Genomic DNA, 21,500 nt, shown 5'->3' with positions numbered 1-21,500 from the left:
TTGTGCTACGTGCTTCAAAAGTGTTTCGAAGTGAAGGCATATTTATTCTGGTGTGTTTTTAGAAAGTACAGATTTTTTAAGTAATTTTGTGTACGAGAAAAGACAGTAATTCCGCGTGGCATATTGAGCAGATCGGTGACTAACAACTTGAGTGCGTCAAACACCGATAAACTTGAAATACATCACCCTAAACTTACTAACTTGAATGAAAGGGTTCGTGTATGACCGTGTTAAGATTAGCACGGGCTTGGCAATGAAAGTGTACATTATCAAGGTTCAGAACATACCAAAGTTTTGCCAATATTTCCAATTTTCTTTCAAAATTAAGACCTTTTCCCTATTCTTGGAATAGTTACATTGTATGCAGCCTGGTGCGAGTTGCAATACTGTATGTTTCTGCTCGGCTTTCCTACCGGCAATCTGCTGCAAAGAGTTCACAGGTACGTGCAGGTAATGGACGAAAGGAATCATGCCACAGAGGTCAAATTCACAAATTTAATGAAAAGTCCATCCTTTTATCAGACTGTTATGTTACTATGAAATACAGTGTAGAGAAAATGATCCATACAAAAAGAAATGCCGCCGTTCACTGCAGCAGAATGCTGCAATTCTTCCTCCAGTGCCTGCCTGAATGTCTGTTACCTCTCTTCTCCTCTGTGTCTTTTGCTTTGATTTAGCTTCCCTGTATCAAAGAAAGAAGAAGGTATTTATTTATCTGGAAAAAGACATGCAAGCTAAACAGTAAGGTAATTATCCATAATGGGGCAAATAACTATATACGAACGAATAAACGTTCATTCATCTTTTGCTGTTGTTTAAAATAACTTATAATCTAGGGTACAAGACAAGTCACACAGCAAGAAACTTCAGATTACGTAACTTAATATTCAGTAATACCTGTTTCCTATCTTGTAAACTACACTAATATGTATCACAGAGAAATAAAAATTTGCATTATTTTCTACCTCTGACCTGTAATGCCACTCTCTTGCATGTATCCTATATCGTGTACAAAAGTCAGCAACAATTTGGCAAACTCTCTCGAAAACTTTACGTGGCCTTTGACCGACACTGACAAGTCTTTGCACTTTATCCGAGTTAAATGTAACATTCTTAAATTTACACTATATATTTCTTCAAGCATTGCGTAGCACTTTTCTCTTAAACTGCTTATTTGGTCATATGTTATGTACATCTCTTCAGTCCCGTGGATACTGCAACAGAACATATTATGCTTACATCAATCAAGATATAAGTTAAAAACAAAATGGAACAATGTAATTTAGGTCTGGGACAACAGTCTTTTGTCTGAGATGGTACCCCACTTAAGCCATATTATTCTTTCAATCACAACAAATACTGCTGCACTTAGGTTCCTCCATCATCCACTTTCCACCTTCTGACCTTTCTCCTTCCTCTGGCCCTACAATCTCACTCCCCAGCTGCTGATACTCCTCCCAGTGCCTAGTAGACTATCATCGCACAAACTAACCCACACCTCACAAATGTGACCAGTCTTCAGATGACATTTCAGTATCCTCATTTACTCATTTATTCTTTCTAGCACTTTTTAATTCTACACATTAATTGTCAAATTTCTAAGGGTGCCCCACAAGGCTCCACATTAGCACAACGCCTACCTCTGTTCCATATTAATGTTATACAGGACGTTACAAAAAAGTATGGCCAAACTTTCAGGAAACATTCCTCACACACAAAGAAAGAAAATATGTTATGTGGACATGTGTCTGGAAACGCTTACTTTCCATGTTAGAGCTCATTTTATTACTTCTCTTCAAATCACATTAATCATGGAATGGAAACACACAGCAACAGAACGTACCAGCGTGACTTCAAACACTTTGTTACAGGAAATGTTCAAAATGTCCTCCGTTAGCGAGGATACATGCATCCACCTCTGTCGCATGGAATCCCTGATGCGCTGTAGCAGCCCTGGAGAATGGCATATTGTATCACAGCAGTCCACAATACGAGCACGAAGAGTCTCTACATTTGGTACCGGGGTTGCGTAGACGAGAGCTTTCAAATGCCCCCATAAATGAAAGTCAAGAGGGTTGAGGTCAGGAGAGTGTGGAGGCCACGGAATTGGTCTGCCTCTACCAATCCATCGGTCACCGAATCTGTTGTTGAGAAGCGTACGAACACTTCGACTGAAATGTGCAGGAGCTCCATCGTGCACGAACCACATGTTGTGTTGCACTTGTAAAGACACATGTTCTAGCAGCACAGGTAGAGTATCCCGTATGAAATCGTGATAACGTGCTCCATTGAGCGTAGGTGGAAGAACATGGGGCCCAATCGAGACATCACCAACAATGCCTGCCCAAACGTTCACAGAAACTCTGTGTTGATGACATGATTGCAGAATTGCGTGCGGATTCTCGTCGGCCCACACATGTCGATTGTGAAAATTTACAATTTGATCACGTTGGAATGAAGCCTCATCCGTAAAGAGAACATTTGCACTGAAATGAAGATTGACACATTGTTGGATGAACCATTCGCAGAAGTGTACCCGTGGATGCCAATCAGCTGCTGATAGTGCCTGCACACGCTGTACATGGTACGGAAACAACTGGTTCTCCCGCAGCACTCTCCATACAGTGACGTGGTCAACGTTACCTTGTACAGCAGCAACTTCTCTGACGCTGACATTAGGGTTATCGTCAACTGCATAAAGAATTGCCTCGTCCATTGCAGGTGTCCTCGTCGTTCTAGGTCTTCCCCAGTCGCGAGTCGTAGGCTGGAATGTTCCGTGCTCCCTAAGAGCCGATCAATTGCTTCGAACGTTTTCCTGTCGGGACACCTTCGATCTGGAAATCTGTCTCGACACAAACATACCGCGCCACGGCTATTGCCCCGTGCTAATCCGTACATCAAATGGGCATCTGCCAACTCTGCATTTGTAAACATTGCACTGACTGCAAAACCATGTTCGTGATGAACACTAACCTGTCGATGCTACGTACTGATGTGCTTGATGCTAGTACTGTAGAGCAATGAGTCGCGTGTCGACTCAAGCGCCGAAGTCAACATTACCTTCCTTCAATTGGGCCAACTGGCGGTGAATCGAGGAAGTACAGTACATACTGACGAAACTAAAATGAGCTCTAAATGGAAATTAAGCATTTCGGGGCACATGTCCACATAACATCTTTCCTTTATTTGTATGTGAGGAATGTTTCCTGAAAGTTTGGCCGTACCTTTTTGTAACACCCTGTATAAACAATGGAAGCTCCAGATTGGAATATCAACAATGTAGAAGAAGATAGGTGGCTACTTACTGTAATGAAGACATGTCAACTTGCAGACAGGCACTACCAAAAGACAGTTCCATACAGCTTTCGGCCGCAGTCTTCATCAGAAAAAGAGACACACACACAAGACAGCACACCTCACGCACAAATGACTGCCAACTCCAGCATCTAGTGCCAGATGCTGGAGTCAGCCGTCGTGTGTGCGTGCCACGTGCTTCCTTGTACGTACGAATGGTGTGTGTTTGTCTTTCGCTGATGAAGGCTGCGACCAAATGCTTTATACGAGTGTCTCAATTGTGCCTGTCTGCAACTTGACGTGTCTTCTTTAGAGTAAGTAGCAGTCTGTCTTTTCCTACACTGTTGAATATTATGCAAGATGGTTGAGAACAGCAGACTGACAACACCACAAGCAATCTGGCAAAGCTGTGGGTCGTTGTAGTCATGCAGACCTATGTGTTCGCCCCTTCCAGATACTCTGTCCGAGTTTCTGCTCCGGACAGCTATCACGTGAATTTTGACAGTACCGTCAGCAATGTTGTGTTTTTGTTCTGTGTTACAAAATTGGAACAGCGGAATTTAGAGCAACGTTATACCATCAAGTTTTGTGTTAATCTTGCAGAACCCGTGAGTGTTACATGTGAAAAGTTGAAACAGATCTATTGGGGATATTCCTCAACAAGACCACAAGTTTTTCGCTGGCACAAAACATTTTTGGAAGGCCGAGATGCAGTGAAGGTGAACCTTGCTCAGGGAGACCTTCAACTGGAAAAACTGATCAAAATGTCGAAAGTGTGCACGCTCTTGTGAGATCAGACTGACGTTTACTGATAAGGGTAATGGATGACCTATTAAACACTTTCCCTTTCGCCGTACGTCAAATTTTGACCTATGTTTTGGACACGCGAATGGTTTGTGTCAAACACAAGATATTTTGTTGAGTTCCAGGGTAAGAAGAGCAGATGGCGACTACGAAAAAATGGGCTTCCTCAGGGCAGTGTTCTTGGCCGCATGTTATTCAATATTTATACAAATGACCAGCCTATTAGTCCCCGGTCAAGATCTTTCATTTATGTTGATGATAGGGCATTAGCAGTTCAGTCAGGATATTGAGGAAATACTAGCTGAGAACCTGGAAAGTCTCATCAACTATTACAATAAAAATCAGGTGAAACCCAATCCAAGTAGGACCCAGACTTGCCTATTCCATCTTAACAACAGAGAGGCGAAGCGAGAACTGAATGTTTGGTGGAATGACATAAGATTAACCTACTGCCCTTTCCCAGTGTACTTGGGAGCTACTCTTCATAGGACACTGTCATTCAAGCAGCACATTGAGAAGAGCAGGGCAAAAGTCCGATTACGGAATAACTTACTTGGCAAGCTAACGGCATCAAAATGGGGAGCTAATCCAAAACTTTTACGCACCACCGCAATCGCACTCTGTTACTCTGCTGCTGAGTTTGCAAGTCCTGCCTGGGAGCGGTCATGCCACACAAACAAACTGGACACTGTCCTGAACCACATGTGTAGACATATTACTGGATGTCTTAAGCCAACAAGAGTAGAACACCTGTACTCCTTATCAGGAATTGTTCCACCAAATGTCTGACGTTCACTGCAAAGCAGAATTGAACGAACAAAACAGGTTCGAGATCAACGTCATCCGCTATGTGGGTACCGAATGGTACCAAAACGCCTTAAGTCAAGTAGTTTTCTCCACTCACCCAAACCACTCACAGATCCACCAAAAACTTCTAGAAAAAGACTGTGGCACGAACAACAAGAATCTGTCCACAATTCTGAGGAAGTGCTGCCACCAGGTGCGGAACTCGATTGGGAGAGATGGAAAACCCCGAACAGGCTGCGTTCGGGAATGGGCAGATGTAACAAAAATCTGCACAAGTGGGGAATTAGTGAAAGTGCTTTGTGTCCATGTGGGAACATCCAGACCACAAACCACCTACTTAAATGTCCGCTAGTAAACTAGCCGAGAGCGTGCACGGCCCGAGACCTGACGGCGTGCAGCGAAATAGCGAGGGCATACGGGGACTTCTGGAAGAATGAGATATCAAGCAAAGACTCCATACTACTTTATTATTTCCAAGTATTTTATTTTATAAATTAGGACTGTAATATTGTAAATTCTCTACAGGACAAATTACTCTATAATGTGTGAATTTATTGTAAATTGTTTGTAGTACGCATACGAAATATATATACTTCAGATATTCAGATGATACCATAATGATGGCAGAATGCGAGGAAAAGATCCTCTTTCTGAAGGTGGAAGAAAAAGTGCAAAAACTGGTCTCATGCTGAATGTCAAGAAAATGAAAATTATGGAAACTACACTTATCACTTCATGACACGGAGAAGGAGAAACAGTGCAGGTAGTTTCTACATTCATCTACCTCAACTCCCAGATTTATGCTGATGGCGACTGCAGTCACAAAATTGAGAGGTGCTTGTTACTTGACAGAAAGACTATATCCAACACTAGCAATTTTTTGAGGAGTAGAAACTAACGTCATGAAAAAAATCATCTCTTTATGTCCAATTTTTATGTTATTTTCAGACAGAGTATTTTTCATCCCAGTTATCTCTTATTTCAATACTACAATACCCATCACTTTTATTTGAATTACGTACTGGACAGAGAAAGAAACATTTACATTAAACCAATGAAATTGCTAAGTAATAAAAAGAAAGAAAGAAAGAAAAAGAAAAGCTGGCGCATAGAACTCCTGCATCCAGGATTACATGCAAACTTAATTATCATCTCTAGAATCTCAACAATTTTCGATACAGATACTGGCAAGATGTCGGTCTCAGGAATTCCCAGACTGTACTAAAATCTCTACAGTAGATCCTCAGATTAGTCTGGAGATACAAAAAGAAGTGAAGAGTTTATGTACATAGATATAAAAGAGTTAATAAAATATTTTTTATTTACATGCTAAAACATGATTACAACTTACATTTTATATTTGCGTGCAGTAATGTTCATCTATTATGCGTCTGATGGATGATGAATGCGGTTTATGTTGCAAAGGCAAAAAGATATTTATTACCTGTTATAGTTACAATCTAACTTTTTTTACTTTACTTGCACCGTGAAACCTTCCTTCAAGCCAAATTTCACAATTCTACATCAAAGGGAAGTGCCCTATAGGTTTTGATGTGTGAGTATGCGAGTATCAAAATACGTGGAAAAATGGCAAAACTTTTTGATTGCACCGATTTAAGTTATTACATAGCCAAGGAACCATAGACCTTAGTGACAAAAATTTGAAGCTAACACAAAACTGCTTCAGAGAAAAACAGGTCTTAACAGAGGACAGACAGATACAAAATTATAAAAAACATTTTTCGAGTGAAGCAACTACAAATTAACAATTTTTTTGCATTTTTTCCCTTACATGCAATGTGAAACTGTGTATCTTTGCAAATTTTACGATTCGAAGTCAATGGGAAGTACCCTATTGATTTTGACGAATGAGTTTCCGAGTATCAAACAGTATGACATATCTTCTGACTGAATTGACTTAGAAGCTTAAAATTTTTACGTTGCCAAGAGACTGTAGACCTTAATGTGTGACATATATTTCAACTTGACACATTTACCCATTCCTGAGAAAAAGAGTTCTTGACAGTTGGACAGACAGACAGACGGACAAAAAAGTTATCCTACAAAAGTTCCGTTTTTACAGATAGGGGCGTGGAACACAAAAAACAACCCTTCAGCGGTATTATGTGTAAAGTTTCTCATAAGACGCTATTTCACTAGTTCGAAGATCTCTTTGGAGAGAGTACACATCCGATCTGTCCAAAAGTCACTATACAGTGAAAATGGCCACCCTGAATCTACAACGCTACACGGAAGCCACACTGTCTTCAGTGCAACGGTGATAGGTAGTGGGCTCTCTAGTTTCGCTTTCTGCAGAAATTTGACAGTGTCCACATTTCCTGCTGCAATTAGCTCTTCCAGTAAATTCTAAAGGGATTTGTATCCCTTCAGAATATCTACATCACTAAGGTCTGTCTTTCCAGATACACGTGACAGACTCTCTGCCACGTTCCCAGGATTACCGTGTTAGGGTTCATACGAAGCCCTAACGCAGTGAACACACGAGTGGCACAGACCTGTAGCCATGAAGCAGTCGGCCTTCTCTAAATGTGCAATCTAAACTGAAGCGTACACTGACATTCTTGTAAATATTAATTGGAGCACCTCCGTGCCCATACTTGCGTGGTGACCACACAAAAAGTTCTGTCACCTCTACTTTGATTAGTATCTAAAAAGAATTCTGCCAAAAATGTAGCAATTTATTTTCGCCTAGCTTGTTAACGATGTGTAACTTTCAGAGAAATATCACAAATGGCGAATTTGAGTAAAACCTACACATTATCTCTTGTTGCCGTGTTAAACTTTGCTTCTTTCGCCAAAACGCAGTGGAGTTTACACAGTCTCACCTCACTAACACGTTGTGCAGGTGCAGAATTGGTGGTTTATTAAGTGAGGAACTGAGGGAAAGTAAGGTAAACAGCTTATGACAAAGCACATCCTCGGTCCAAAAATAAACGTATAATGTCTTCACTTACGCTGTTCTAAAGCCCGTAGCATTTCTCACTTCACCAGATATCGATGGCCCTTAAAAGTTATACTCTTTCATCTGTAGTTAGTCAAATAACACAGTACATAATGAAGTTACACATAATACACAGTACATAATGAAGTTACACATAATAACCGTACGGCAAAATTATCTCCTCCTTCAATTTGCCAAAATCTAATTTCAGCATCTCAAACCATTTATGAAATATGGGGAATTTTGTGGATATTTCACTGGCTTTACCACTGGCACGTGCAACTGCAAATCATTGTGCTAAATCGGATCAATTTTCTCGAGACTGATGACTGACTGAGACCTCCGCCCGAATCTAAAGAAAATTTCAATATGTTAACTAAATTTCATATGCAGCAAAATATTATGTAATAATCACCAAATGCAAAATCGTAGCGACCCCTATTTTTCGTTGCAAGCTTTTTCGCATTTCACACAGTGCCTTATTTGTGTGCAAATATCACAATAACTGTGACCGTCAACAAAACGGGGGCACGTCATCGTCGAGCTAACATATAAAGCTGTAAGTAATGCAAAAGCAGAATTTCTTTACCAAATAGTTTCTGTAAAATAGTTCACGGAAGAAGGCACGGCACGTGTCTCGATTCTGTCATCACTGGGCAGCCGGAAGGGAGTAAACACCGTCGGTCTCCCCTTCTGAACAAACAAATGAACTCACCCAGTGCTTTGGACGAAAATTGATCACTACACATCGGCCACCTTATCCTGTGCATTCTCTGTCACATCTGTTAGACGGTGACAACTGTAGTGAAGTTACGAAAATCTGAACAGTCTTCCTAATTCATGTTGCACAGTGTGTCATTCCCACCACGTCTTCTATAGTAAGTTTTTATCCACCGACGATAACTACATATTTTTCTTCAACTGCTTGTATTGTCAAGTATTCTTAATGGAGCACTGCATATCATTTATTCATCCTCTTCACTTGTCATAAAGTAGCTACCAATACAAAAACACAATGTGAAATTTTTCTGCCGGTTCAGAATAGCAGAGAACGTGACTACACGTGTAGAAATGTTTGTTGCTAGTGTAGACAGGGACACAAACAGTGAACATCATTGCAAACGTGTTGAAGACTTGGTGAAACTATGTTGCAAACAGAGATATGTTTATAAACACAGAGTAAATGCAGCTTAAGATAACAAACATTAGGGTGCATACAGACAAGTCATTTTTCCTCAGTTCAACAAATGACCAGAACAATACAGGAGAGAAAGTCACCAACACTGGCATAACGTATCCTCTGCCACACGCAATATGGTAGTCAGTGGAGTATCTACGTGTAGACGTAGAAGAAAACCTATTTTTATAAGATTAAGTTAAACAATGTGTAAGGCGAGGTCGTAGCTGTATTTCTCAGTTCGTTTCATTATTTTTCGGTTAGGTAGATATAGATCACTCAGTCGTGTGTGAAACCGTAAGATGAATTGGAAGAAATAATTTTGTTCCACTTAACGTTGAATGCTATCTCCGAGATCATAAGAGACATAAAGGTACCTTTCCATTTGTTATCCTATGCCCCATAACAAATCATAATGTCAAAACTACTATTATGACACATTTATTTTCTCTGTTGTTGGTTGACAACGAGTGATTTCTTTTTTTAGTTATACTATCAGCAACTTACGAGTGTGGGCTCCTGTATTACTAGCGCAATAGTGCTCACAATGATCTGACTGAGCCTTCTTTGATTGTGTGCTAATGATTACCTGAAAATTTGATGGAATGCCTCATGTCTCATTAAATGAAACAACAAGTTTACTGTTACCAATCACCATTTTATTTATTTCCACGACGCGTTTCGAAGGTTTAAACCTCCATCATCGGGTGGATTTACATTAGTTAGTATGACATTTGTGTGTGTGTTGTGTTACGATTTTTTGGAGGAACTTGTGGCACTGCCTAGTGGAGAAACAAGACACTATTTCAGAATAAGGTTTAGGATTACTTTTGACAAAAAATTAAACTGATATCTAATGGTAAACATAAAATAAACAAACTAGAGTACCTCCAGTGGTCACAGGTTCCTTTTGCTGTCGTAACACACCACATGTATACTGCCACATTTGTAAACCAATATGGCGTCTGGAATCAGCTGGGTGCAAGGTTCGTATAGCAGAAGAGAAGACATAATCGCAAAGTGCAAAGAATATACACCGCAACAACATTATTACAGAATAATTGTTTAAAGCATTTGTAGGTGTTTGTTTTGAGGTGTTGAATGTATGTGTGTGTACTGCAGGTGGTATATAAATCCAATTTTGACAAGTTAAAATAGCTAAACATTCGTACTCGTTTGTACAATCAGGTGAAATGTTAAAATGGCTTAAATTTCATACTTGTTAATAACAGTTAGGTGAAATGTTACAGACTTGAATTACAATGATCATATTGACTACAGCAGTAAAATCATACATAGATGACACTCTTTGATTGGTATTAATAAACAGATGTGAGGGGCTGGAGGCAGAAGGAGAGGAAGAGAGGGAGAAAGTATGAATGTGTGTGTGTGTGTGTGTGTGTGTGTGTGTGTGTGTGTGTGAGAGAGAGAGAGAGAGAGAGAGAGAGAGAGAGAGAGAGAGAGAGAGAGAGAGAGAGAGGAAGGAAGGAAAGAGTGATTGTATGAGAGAAAACATTTTCATGGCAAGGGTTCTTAAGATTACATGTTACATATGTTAGCTGTCTAAAGGTTGGGGTAATACATTGGTTAATGCTATAAAATATGCAGACAGATATACATTTGTGCCAGTAGTTGATGTACATACAGTTTTAAGCTGACAAGGGGTACAGCTGTTGGTGTGATGAATTATCTGTGAATGAGGTCAATTTCTGATATCAATATAATAGAAGGAAACATTCCACGTGGGAAAAATTATATATAAAATCAAAGATGAGCTGACTTACCGAACGAAAGCGCTGGCAGGTCGATAGACACACAAACAAACACAAACATACACACAAAATTCAAGCTTTCGCAACAAACTGTTGCCTCATCAGGAAAGAGGGAAGGAGAGGGGAAGACGAAAGGAAGTGGGTTTTAAGGGAGAGGGTAAGGAGTCATTCCAATCCCGGGAGCGGAAAGACTTACCTTAGGGGGAAAAAAGGACAGGTATACACTCGCACACACGCACATATCCATCCACACATACAGACACAAGCAGACATATTTAAAGACAAAGAGTTTGGGCAGAGATGTCAGTCGAGGCAGAAGTGTAGAGGCAAAGAAGTTGTTGAAAGACAGGTGAGGTATGAGTGGCGGCAACTTGAAATTAGCGGAGATTGAGGCCTGGCGGATGACGAGAAGAGAGGATATACTGAAGGGCAAGTTCCCATCTCCGGAGTTCGGATAGGTTGGTGTTGGTGGGAAGTATCCAGATAACCCGGACGGTGTAACACTGTGCCAAGATGTGCTGGCTGTGCACCAAGGCATGTTTAGCCACAGGGTGATCCTCATTACCAACAAACACTGTCTGTCTGTGTCCATTCATGCGAATGGACAGTTTGTTGCTGGTCATTCCCACATAGAATGCATCACAGTGTAGGCAGGTCAGTTGGTAAATCACGTGGGTGCTTTCACACGTGGCTCTGCCTTTGATCGTGTACACCTTCTGGGTTACAGGACTGGAGTAGGTGGTGGTGGGAGGGTGCATGGGACAGGTTTTGCATCGGGGGCGGTTACAAGGATAGGAGCCAGAGGGTAGGGAAGGTGGTTTGGGGATTTCATAGGGATGAACTAACAGGTTACGAAGGTTAGGTGGACGGCGGAAAGACACTCTTGGCGGAGTGGGGAGGATTTCATGAAGGATGGATCTCATTTCAGGGCAGGATTTGAGGAAGTCGTATCCCTGCTGGAGAGCCACATTCAGAGTCTGGTCCAGTCCCGGAAAGTATCCTGTCACAAGTGGGGCACTTTTGTGTTTTTTCTGTGGGGGATTCTGGGTTTGAGGGGACGAGGAAGTGGCTCTGGTTATTTGCTTCTGTACCAGGTCGGGAGGGTAGTTGCGGGATGCGAAAGCTGTTTTCAGGTTGTTGGTGTACCGATTCAGGGATTCCGGACTGGAGCAGATTCGTTTGCCACGAAGACCTAGGCTGTAGGGAAGGGACCGTTTGATGTGGAATGGGTGGCAGCTGTCATAATGGAGGTACTGTTGCTTGTTGGTGGGTTTGATGTGGACGGACGTGTGAAGTTGGCCATTGGACAGGTGGAGGTCAACGTCAAGGAAAGTGGCATGGGATTTGGAATAGGACCAGGTGAATCTGATGGAACCAAAGGAGTTGAGGTTGGAGAGGAAATTCTGGAGTTCTTCTTCACTGTGAGTCCAGATCATAAAGATGTCATCAATAAATCTGTACCAAACTTTGGGTTGGCAGACTTGGGTAACCAAGAAGGCTTCCTCTAAGCGACCCATGAATAGGTTGGCATACGAGGGGGCCATCCTGGTACCCATGGCTGTTCCCTTTAATTGTTGGTATGTCTGGCCTTCAAAAGTGAAGAAGTTGTGGGTCAGGATGAAGCTGGCTAAGGTGATGAGGAAAGAGGTTTTAGGTAGGGTGGCAGGTGATCGGCGTGAAAGGAAATGCTCCATCGCAGCGAGGCCCTGGACGTGCGGAATATTTGTGTATAAGGACGTGGCATCAATGGTTACAAGGATGGTTTCCGGGGGTAACAGATTGGGTAAGGATTCCAGGCGTTCAAGAAAGTGGTTGGTGTCTTTGATGAAGGATGGGAGACTGCATGTAATGGGTTGAAGGTGTTGATCTACGAAGGCAGAGATACGTTCTGTGAGGTCAATTTCTTGAACTCTTGGCAGCTGTCAATATTTATGGTAAATATTAGGATGTGTGCACGTGTGTGTGTGTGTGTGTGTTCATTTTTAAGAGTGTAGGCAGTTGCTGAAAACAGAGATGATGCTATTGTAAATATTGTCATTTTTGTCATTTAAGATGGATTCTGGTTGTTTCATTTGGTGTTTGTATATTTGGAGTGTTTCAAGGATGTCTAGTTTTTTGCCTTTTGGTTTGATGTGTAGGATGCCAATATTTGTGTTGTTAACATGGTGTTTTGTTTCATGCAGGTGGGTAGCTATTGCTGATGTGAGGTATTTTTTGTTTTTTAGTGTTGCCATGTGTTCCTTGAATCTAATCTCAAATGGCCTGCCTGTCTGGCCTATGTAGAAGCAGTCACAGTTCAAACATTCAATTTTGTACACACCTGTGTGATGAAGTGGGTTTCGTGTGCCAATGTTGTGGGGTAACTTCTGTCCAATCTTTTTGTCTGTTGTAAAGGATATGCTTATGCCTTTTCGTTTGAAGACATTGGCAATCTAGTATGAAATGTTACTTAGAAAGGGGATTGTATGGAAGATGTTATTTTCTTTTTGTTTTTTGTGTTGGTATTGCTTTGCCATTATTGAGTGTTTTAGGGTGTCTACTATGGAGCTGTTATAACCATTTTCAATAGCTGTTTGTTTTATTATTTCAATTTCTTGATCACATTTATCTTCAGAGAGTGGTAGTTGGATAGCTCTATTAATCATGTACCGGAATGCTGCCATTTTGTGTGCTGCGGGGTGAAAAACTGATTCAACTCACTGATGTCATCTTTAGTGCCTTTGATTAAAATGATGGTATCATCTACATATCTGTACTAGTAGATGATATTTTTGAGGAGATGGTGATTGGAATTCAGGATTTTGTCTTCTAGGTTATTTATAAATATTTCTGCTAGCAATCTGGAAAGATTTGAGCCCATTGCCAGACCATCTGTTTGTTTGTAGATTTTATTGTTAAATTTAAAATAGTTGTGTGAAAGTGTGAATTCAAGCAGGTCCATTAGTTCATTAATGTGAGTTGAAGGGATTTATTTGTGTTTTTGTAGGTTGGCATTGATTATCTGTAGTGTGGGATCTATTGGCACAGAGGAATAAAGGTTTTGTATGTCAAATGAGGCAAGTATGTCTCCATCAGGTACTTGTATGTTTTTGACATATTGTGTGAATTCTGTTGTGTTTTTAAGTGTTCTCTCATTATTGAATATGTATGCTTGTTTGAGAATTCTGAAGAGTATTTTATTGAGCTTGAACGCTGGGCTGTTCCTACAGCTCACTATAAGCCTGATGGGGGTCCCATTTTTGTGGATCTTTGGTTGTGATCTAAGGCAAGGTGCTTGTGGGCTCATTGTTACAATGTTTCTTGCTTCTTGGATGGTGAGTAGAAAGTTAATGTTGTTTGAAATGTGTTTACTCTCCTTTTGTATTCTGGCTGTTGGATCGTTAAGTATTTCAGTTATGTTGCTGGTTTGGAAGAAGTCTAAAGTTTTTTCTCTGTATGTTGTTCTGTCCATTACAACAGTTGTGTTGCCCTTGTCAGCATTTACAATTATTGCATTATTCATGTTTAATTTAGTCTTAATGGTACGTGTAAGGGCTTCTTCTCTTTTCTTGTATGCTGAGAATGGTTTTGCAATTTCCTTTTCAATGATTTCGTTAATTTTGTGGCAGGCTGATATTCAGTCAGTTTGCTTCTTAAAGGCGATGGTCGAGATCTGTGTGACACAAGTGATGAGCCTTTCTTGGTTCTTTTGGTCCAGCGGAGCTTGAACATTGTGTTTTAAGCCTTTGCAGAGTAGTGCCTCTTCTTCTGCAGTGAATATTATGTTCATGTTGTTGAGGAAAGATGTGTAGAATGTGTGTTTCTTTTGGCTGTTTTGGTTCGGTTTGGGAGGTAATTGTTGCTTTATAAGATTGGCTAGTTTTTTCTTCTGTGTAGCTTTCGTTTTCTGAACGATGAACTTTGTGTACTCTTTGACTTTTTTGGTTATGGAATCATATTCTAATCTATGAAGCAACTTTCCCAGCTGTAATTCTGCATTATAAACCTGTGTGTTGAACATTTGTTTTTTAATATAAAGTTCTTTCGGTTCATTTTTCACCCAGAGTTTTCGTGCGATTTCCGGTGTTTTCTTCGCAGTTGTCGTGTTTGTTTTAATGCCAATCTTGACATAATTTGGAATGACGTTATTCTTGAGACAATTCCTATTGAAGTGTATGTGTTGTGTCGTCATTGTGACCTTTTCTGCACTGTTTTTGTACTCGAAAATAGCCTTGATTGCCTGACTGGGCAGATTAACTTTAAATGCGAACATTTTTAGGTTAGGCTTTACTGTGACTGTGACATTAAATGAAACAAGTTTGCTGTTACCAGTCACAGTTTTATTTATTTCAACGACGCGTTTAGAAGGTGTGGATTTACATTAGTTAGTATGACATTTGTGTGTGTGTTGTGTTACGATTTAATTTTTTGTCATTAGTAATCCTAAACCTTATTCCGAAATAGTGTCTTGTTTCTCCACTAGGCAGTGCCACAAGTTCCTCCAAAAAATCATTTCCTGTTAACTCCCGAGGCATCTCACAGCCTCCAGCTGTCAAATTTATCAGCTATTTCAGTACACCAAGCGGCTAGAAATTTCTACTGCGAACAGATTAACAGTACGGACTATTACTAGCTAGGAACAGTGTGCATGCACAAAAATTCCATCCACCTTCTCCAGTATGCACTACGGAATTGTAAAATTTATAACCTGATTTTCACAATTTACAAGGGAACTCACCTTCTCCAAAGTTCTTTGAGTACTGCCATCAATATAGTGAAGTCTAGAACAATTTTATCCCCCAGGCCCGGAGAGAGAAATCTTAGATGCAGTTCATTAAACCTTTCGTCATGAAAGTGAGCAGCAAGGCCAAGTATCCACAACATATGTTCGTTCCCAAACGTCAGCTCTTTTATGTTGCAATTTAATAAAATGTGCAACGTGAGGTGTACAGATTCAATAGTTTTCATTTGACCTCTGCATAACAACAGCGGTAGATGTACCAAGTTCTTTTGCTCAGAAGGTCTGCGAGGTTTTGTCCAAGACAACATTATTCCAGCGTACAAGCATTGCCTTTCGTTTTCACCGCTGATAGCTTCGACCGAGATCTGTCAAAAAGAAAAAGAGGCAGGTGAATGATTTGACAATTCTTTGAAAGGCAATGACTATGTGTATTGTATTAGCTCTGTAACACAATAGTGGAGAAAACGAAGTCACCCTACACAATTAAGTTACGGGTAGCACAAGAACATCTTCATACATACCTTCCCACAATTTAGTGTCCTTCACAATGAAAAGTTCTTGACATTGGACACCATACTATGTACTTACTGTGGTGTCACCACCAGACACCACACTTGCTAGGTGGTAGCCTTTAAATCGGCCCGCGTGTTGCCACTGTAAGTAATTGCAGACCGAGCGCCACCACACGGCAGGTCTAGAGAGACGTCCTGGCACTCGCCCCAGTTGTACAGCCGACATTCATAGCAATGGTTCACTGACAACTACGCTCTCATTTGCCGAGACGATAGTTAGCATAGCCTTCAGCTACATTTGCTACGACCTAGCAAGGCGCCGTATTCAATTGATATTTATTATGTGAAGCATGTATCATCAAGAGAGATGTTCTACAATTGTGGATTAAAGTTAAGTATTACATCATCTACGTACTTTATTTACAATTCTCAAGATATTGTCCCGTTCCAGAACTCACGCCAGTCAGCCTGTAATTAAACGCGTGCATTTCGGCCTCCTCTAGAAAAACAGTGTTGGCTCTTCTGCCAACACTACACTTACAAACATAAGAAATCTAATTACCTATTTGCAAGGTCTATGAATCATAACTGTGATCTGTGATCATACTGCAGAACAAAGCTGTTAATTTACAATTATAATACACTCTCAGTGAGAAATATGGCAACATGTTGACCATTCATATTAATTTACAGCTAGCTCCAATGTTATTTAATCTTTATATGGGGCAGCAAACAGGATAAATATTTGTTGATACTCTTTTTAATATCCGACAGTAGCTGAATGGATACCTGTCCTGTGGGCTACATTCAGTGCCGAAGAGAGGGATCAGAACATTACTCACGTATAAGGGAGGCAATATGAGCACAACAAGAAATACGTGCATCATCAAATATTTTAATGTATATGAATAGACAAAAAATTTACTCAAGCGGTGGTAGGGGAAAACACACACACACACACACACACACACACACACACACACACACACAAAGGGGTTTAACTTTTACATGCTTTCAGAGCCATTGGCTCCTTCTTCTGGCAGAAGAGTTGAAGGGGAAGAAAGAGGGGTGAAGGAAAAGGCCTGGAAGGTCCACACAAGAGTGTGGATCAAGCGAGACTCACCGGACAAGTGCAGGCTTGTGTGGGTGCACTCACTGTGCTTTATACGGCACCAGAGGTTTCGTCTTCTCTGAGAACTGAGTCACAACATACTGAAGAACTAACCAAGTGACATGTGACATCACGCCCCGTATAAAAGAACGAATGTGCTATAACTTGCAAGTTTTGGACTGATAATTTTCGCAAGATAAATTATCTTACTGTCACATCCAGCACAGTCTGAGAACAAATGGGAACTAAAGATATGTTTACATGACGTCATGTGCAATTGCACTACCTAACAACTGCGCATACACAGCACGCATTTGTGCAACTCGGTGGTGAAACTTAACAATTTCAGCTCGTTCCAACTTTGACGACACTATTTGCAAGAGTTTTGAGGTTAGGTGTGTCAGTATAGTGTAAACAAACTGAAATATGAAGTGTAGAATGGAAGAAATTTTTCGCTTTTTGGGCATCTATACAGGGTGGAGAAAAATTGTGTCACGAAATTTTAATCCCGGATGCCCTGATGCCAGTAGGAACCAAAATTACTGATGTCGTGTAGGTCGAAAACACCGTTTTTGAACTACAGAAACTTGGCGCCACACGCTCCGATTGGCCGTGAGATTGCCCTGTTGTCGTTCGTCGGTTGACGGGCAGTGCTACGGTTGTCGGTTCACACGTACAAACGTATCACATTGGGGCAGTGATGGGGAGAGGGACATTCGTTTGTGCAAACCGACAACCACAGGGCTGCCCCTCAACCGAGGTACGGCAACAGGCAATCCCACGGCCGTGTTTCCGTAGTGTAAAAATGGTGTATTGTCAATCTACACGACATTAGTAATTTTGGTTGCTACTGGCATCAGCTATCCAGGGTTAAAATTTCGTGACACACTTTCTCTCCACCCTGTATTATGCGTAGATGTTTACGGGATTCCCACAATTCCCGTGATGATGACTACAAAAACAAGCAGCAACATGTTACTGTACTTGAGGCCATCCTACGTGATCTAAACTTGAAGGACTGATGATGTCTGAGCTACGTGGCAAAATACATTCAATTAGGATATATATACAAACAAAGAAAAATGCAGGCAAGCAAAACATCTGGCTGTGGAACAGTCCACCTCTACAAGATGAAAATCCCACGGATCGAGTTGGCTCATTTTTAAGGAAAATTGTGTACAAAGGATACACAAATCTGCTAAGCTGAATTCTTTACACAATATTCATTTATTTTAAAAATCACATCACTGATTGACATTCACAATCTGTAGTATTAGTACATATTTTTAAACTCTTAAATTTTGCCAAGGTACAGCTCCATCTGTAAGAAAGTGGTTTTCAAAACATTCTGTTCTCAATGCGGCTCGCTTCGAATAACGATTGCTGCCGGCCGGTAGCTCTGCATTTATCAGTCGACCAGCATTTCTGCTTCTCCAAATTTCTGGCTCGTAAACTCTGTTATCCACATTTTCTCGGTGTATCAATTGTGGTTGTCTGTACTGTTCACATGCTGTTTTTCTCTGCCACTTATAGATAACACATGTAGCCCTGACAATTTTGTTCACTATTTGTGGGCAAAATGGTATACACAAAATATTGACACCAGAATTCCAAACGCATTTTCCACAACATGGTGAGCTCTCAAAAGTATGTAGTTGAATATTTGTTTCCTTTAAACTCAGAGGGTCACGTTTTGAAAAAGGCTTTATTAAATACAGTGTTCACGAGGAAGCATTGCCGACAACTGAAGCAGCATCTTCTGGCGAACCAAGAGTTCCGTATGCTATTGCCAGTTTTAGTATACAGCTTGCAAAATTGCCACTACCGGCTGCCCTTCCTGCTTCACCTATACTGACATAAGTGAAACAGTAATTACTGTCAGCAACAACAAAGAGAACAATGCTGAAGGTGCCCTTAGAACTGATAAACTCAGAAACACATTTTGGTGGGCACGTTTCCCATCTACCAAAGCAAAGCACAGGAAATTGCATCGAATTCCAAAGTCCTTCCTCGTATCCCTCCATTCGTCTTCAGTCTGTGGTACCTGTACAAAGTAATCAAGATTACTGATCCAAACAATACCCAAATTATGATCGGGTACGCTACAAGTTACAAAAATCTCATTCTCTCGCTTCTGGAATGGTGCAAAACAAAATGAAGATGAAAATCAGCACGCATTGGACATACTAATAAGTGATAAACAGTATCGACCCATATCAAGCATAAACAAAATCAATGGCACTGTGAGTGTTCAGTCTAACAGCAGCAGCAGCAGCAGACTGCAGGCAGCATCTGAACACAGTACGCGGAATAGGCATGCCGAAGACCCTTTCCAGCTTCCTGAAAATGGTGTTTTTGAGCTATGGTCAATTACGTATCAGCCTCAGGAGCAGCATGAAATTGCCAGTTTTTGCAAGAGCATTGTGGAGTAAATGCAAAAGTTGCCAGAAGAACATAGAAAAGGGTTAATGGAGGAAATCCAGTTCCTAATTACCTAAAAGTAGAAGCAGTTCTTGGCCGAAAGGCAAAAGAAAGAACTCGTCCACTCGGGACAGTTGGTTGCTGCCAAAGAAATACAGGGCTGGGAAGAAGGGCTGTCATAGTTAGACATCACATTGTACTATGACACCACAATGAATCAAGTTAAATTTTAATGGTGTGTTCTTACTGCAAATGTATTTTTTGATTTTGAATAATAATAATAATAATAATAATATGTTCTGCCAGTCGTAAAAGGCGACGAAAAGAACAAACCACTAATAGGGCTAACCCCCCTTTTAGTGTGATGAGTTGGTTCAGGAAAGAACTAAAGAAACACAGGACAACTTCTATGAAATTCGAAGACAAACATCGAAAACAATAAGACAAGAGAAACGCAAATACATAAACGATCAGCTAAACTCCATCGAAGAAGACTTCAGAAATTTCAACACACGGGATTTCTACAGGACGTTCGCCAACCAAGTCAAAGGATACTCACCACAGAACCTCTGCTTCAGAAAAGAAGACGGAGAACTGGCACTTACCAACAAAGAAAACTGTGAAGAGCTCGCGAAGTACTTTTCAAAATTACTAAATTGCCCGGAACCTAACTCAACCTTCGAACCCCGAGAACCGGCCAACGCACCGGAAGACTCACCATCACCAACAAAAGAAGAAATCCTCCACTGCATAAAGAAACTGAAAAACAACAAGGCAGCCGGTGAAGACGGAATAACGGCAGAACTGCTGAAGAACCTAGGACCAAACTCGCTAAACGAAATCACACAAATCATACAGAACACCTGGACAACCGAAATCATACCTGACGACTGGAAGACCGCACTCATTCACCCGCTACACAAGAAAGGTGACAGGACAGACACAAACATTATAGAGGAATTTCCCTGCTACCGGTCATCTACAAAATTCTATCAACCTGCCTTCTCACCAGAACGCAAGGACAACTGGAACCCGCCATCTCGGAATACCAAGCGGGTTTCAGACCCAACAGAGCCTGCCCCGAACAAATCTTCAACCTGAAATCAATCATAAAATCCCACATGACAAGCCCCAAAAAAATCATCTGCACTTTCGTCGACTTCAAAAAGGCTTACGACTCGATCGACAGAAGGTCCCTCATCCAAATCCTCAGAGAAAAAGGCCTAGACCAAAAGACCCGAAGACTAATCGAACAGACACTAACCAATACAAAATCCAAAGTCAAATTCATGGGCGAAATCTCGGACCCCTTTGAAATCCACACTGGCCTAAGACAAGGAGATGGACTATCCCCGCTATTGTTCAACATTGTCCTGGACAAAGTAATGAGCGAATGGGAAGCTGAAGTCAGGAGACAAAACACCTGGAGACCAGTCACATTAGGAAGGAAAAGACTGGAAATCCCTTACCTAGCATTCGCAGACGACCTAGCGATACTGACCTATGACTCAACATCAGCAAAAACACAGATCGAAATCCTGAAAGAATGCGCCGAGAAAGTCGGCCTACAAATCTCTTTTGAAAAAACGCAAGTCCTAATAAGAGAAGGCGACGACATCACAACCAAGTATGGCAAAATTAAAGGGGTCACACACTTCAGATACCTAGGCGAAATCATCGAACCGACCGGAACAGAGAAACTGGCTTACGAAGACAGACAACAGAAGACACGGAAATCACTAGGCATGGTACGAAACGTCTACAACAAACAATGCATTTCCAGAAACACCAAGATCAGACACTATAACACAGTGATCAAACCCGCCGTACTGTATGCCAGCGAAACACTAGCACTCAACAGGAAAATCAAAATTGAAGAAATCAAAAAAGAAGAACGCAAAATCATGAGGAAAATTTTAG

At 41.0% G+C, this 21,500-nt stretch overlaps 1 protein-coding gene across 3 annotated transcripts in view; it reads right to left on the bottom strand.

The window, feature by feature from the left end:
• Nucleotides 1-481: 481 nt before the first annotated feature.
• Nucleotides 482-21,500, bottom strand: part of LOC124552526 — a 199,714-nt gene continuing 178,695 nt past the window's right edge. For 2 of the 3 annotated variants that reach the window (XM_047126838.1, XM_047126839.1), the window contains exons 4-6: nucleotides 15,534-15,901; nucleotides 973-1,214; nucleotides 482-682 (exon numbers count right to left, since the gene is read on the bottom strand). In XM_047126838.1, coding sequence (XP_046982794.1) covers nucleotides 639-682; nucleotides 973-1,214; nucleotides 15,534-15,901 — 654 coding nt within the window. In that variant the 3' untranslated portion in view covers nucleotides 482-638. Of the gene's footprint in view, nucleotides 683-972; nucleotides 1,215-15,533; nucleotides 15,902-21,500 lie in introns of those variants that run through there. The other variant, XM_047126840.1, reaches the window with a different exon arrangement.

Source organism: Schistocerca americana, chromosome 10 (assembly GCF_021461395.2).
Source record: "Schistocerca americana isolate TAMUIC-IGC-003095 chromosome 10, iqSchAmer2.1, whole genome shotgun sequence".
Classification (NCBI taxonomy): domain Eukaryota; kingdom Metazoa; phylum Arthropoda; class Insecta; order Orthoptera; family Acrididae; genus Schistocerca; species Schistocerca americana.
The sequence above is the reverse complement of the archived record's forward strand: the minus strand, read 5'-3'. Positions and strand labels throughout refer to the sequence as shown.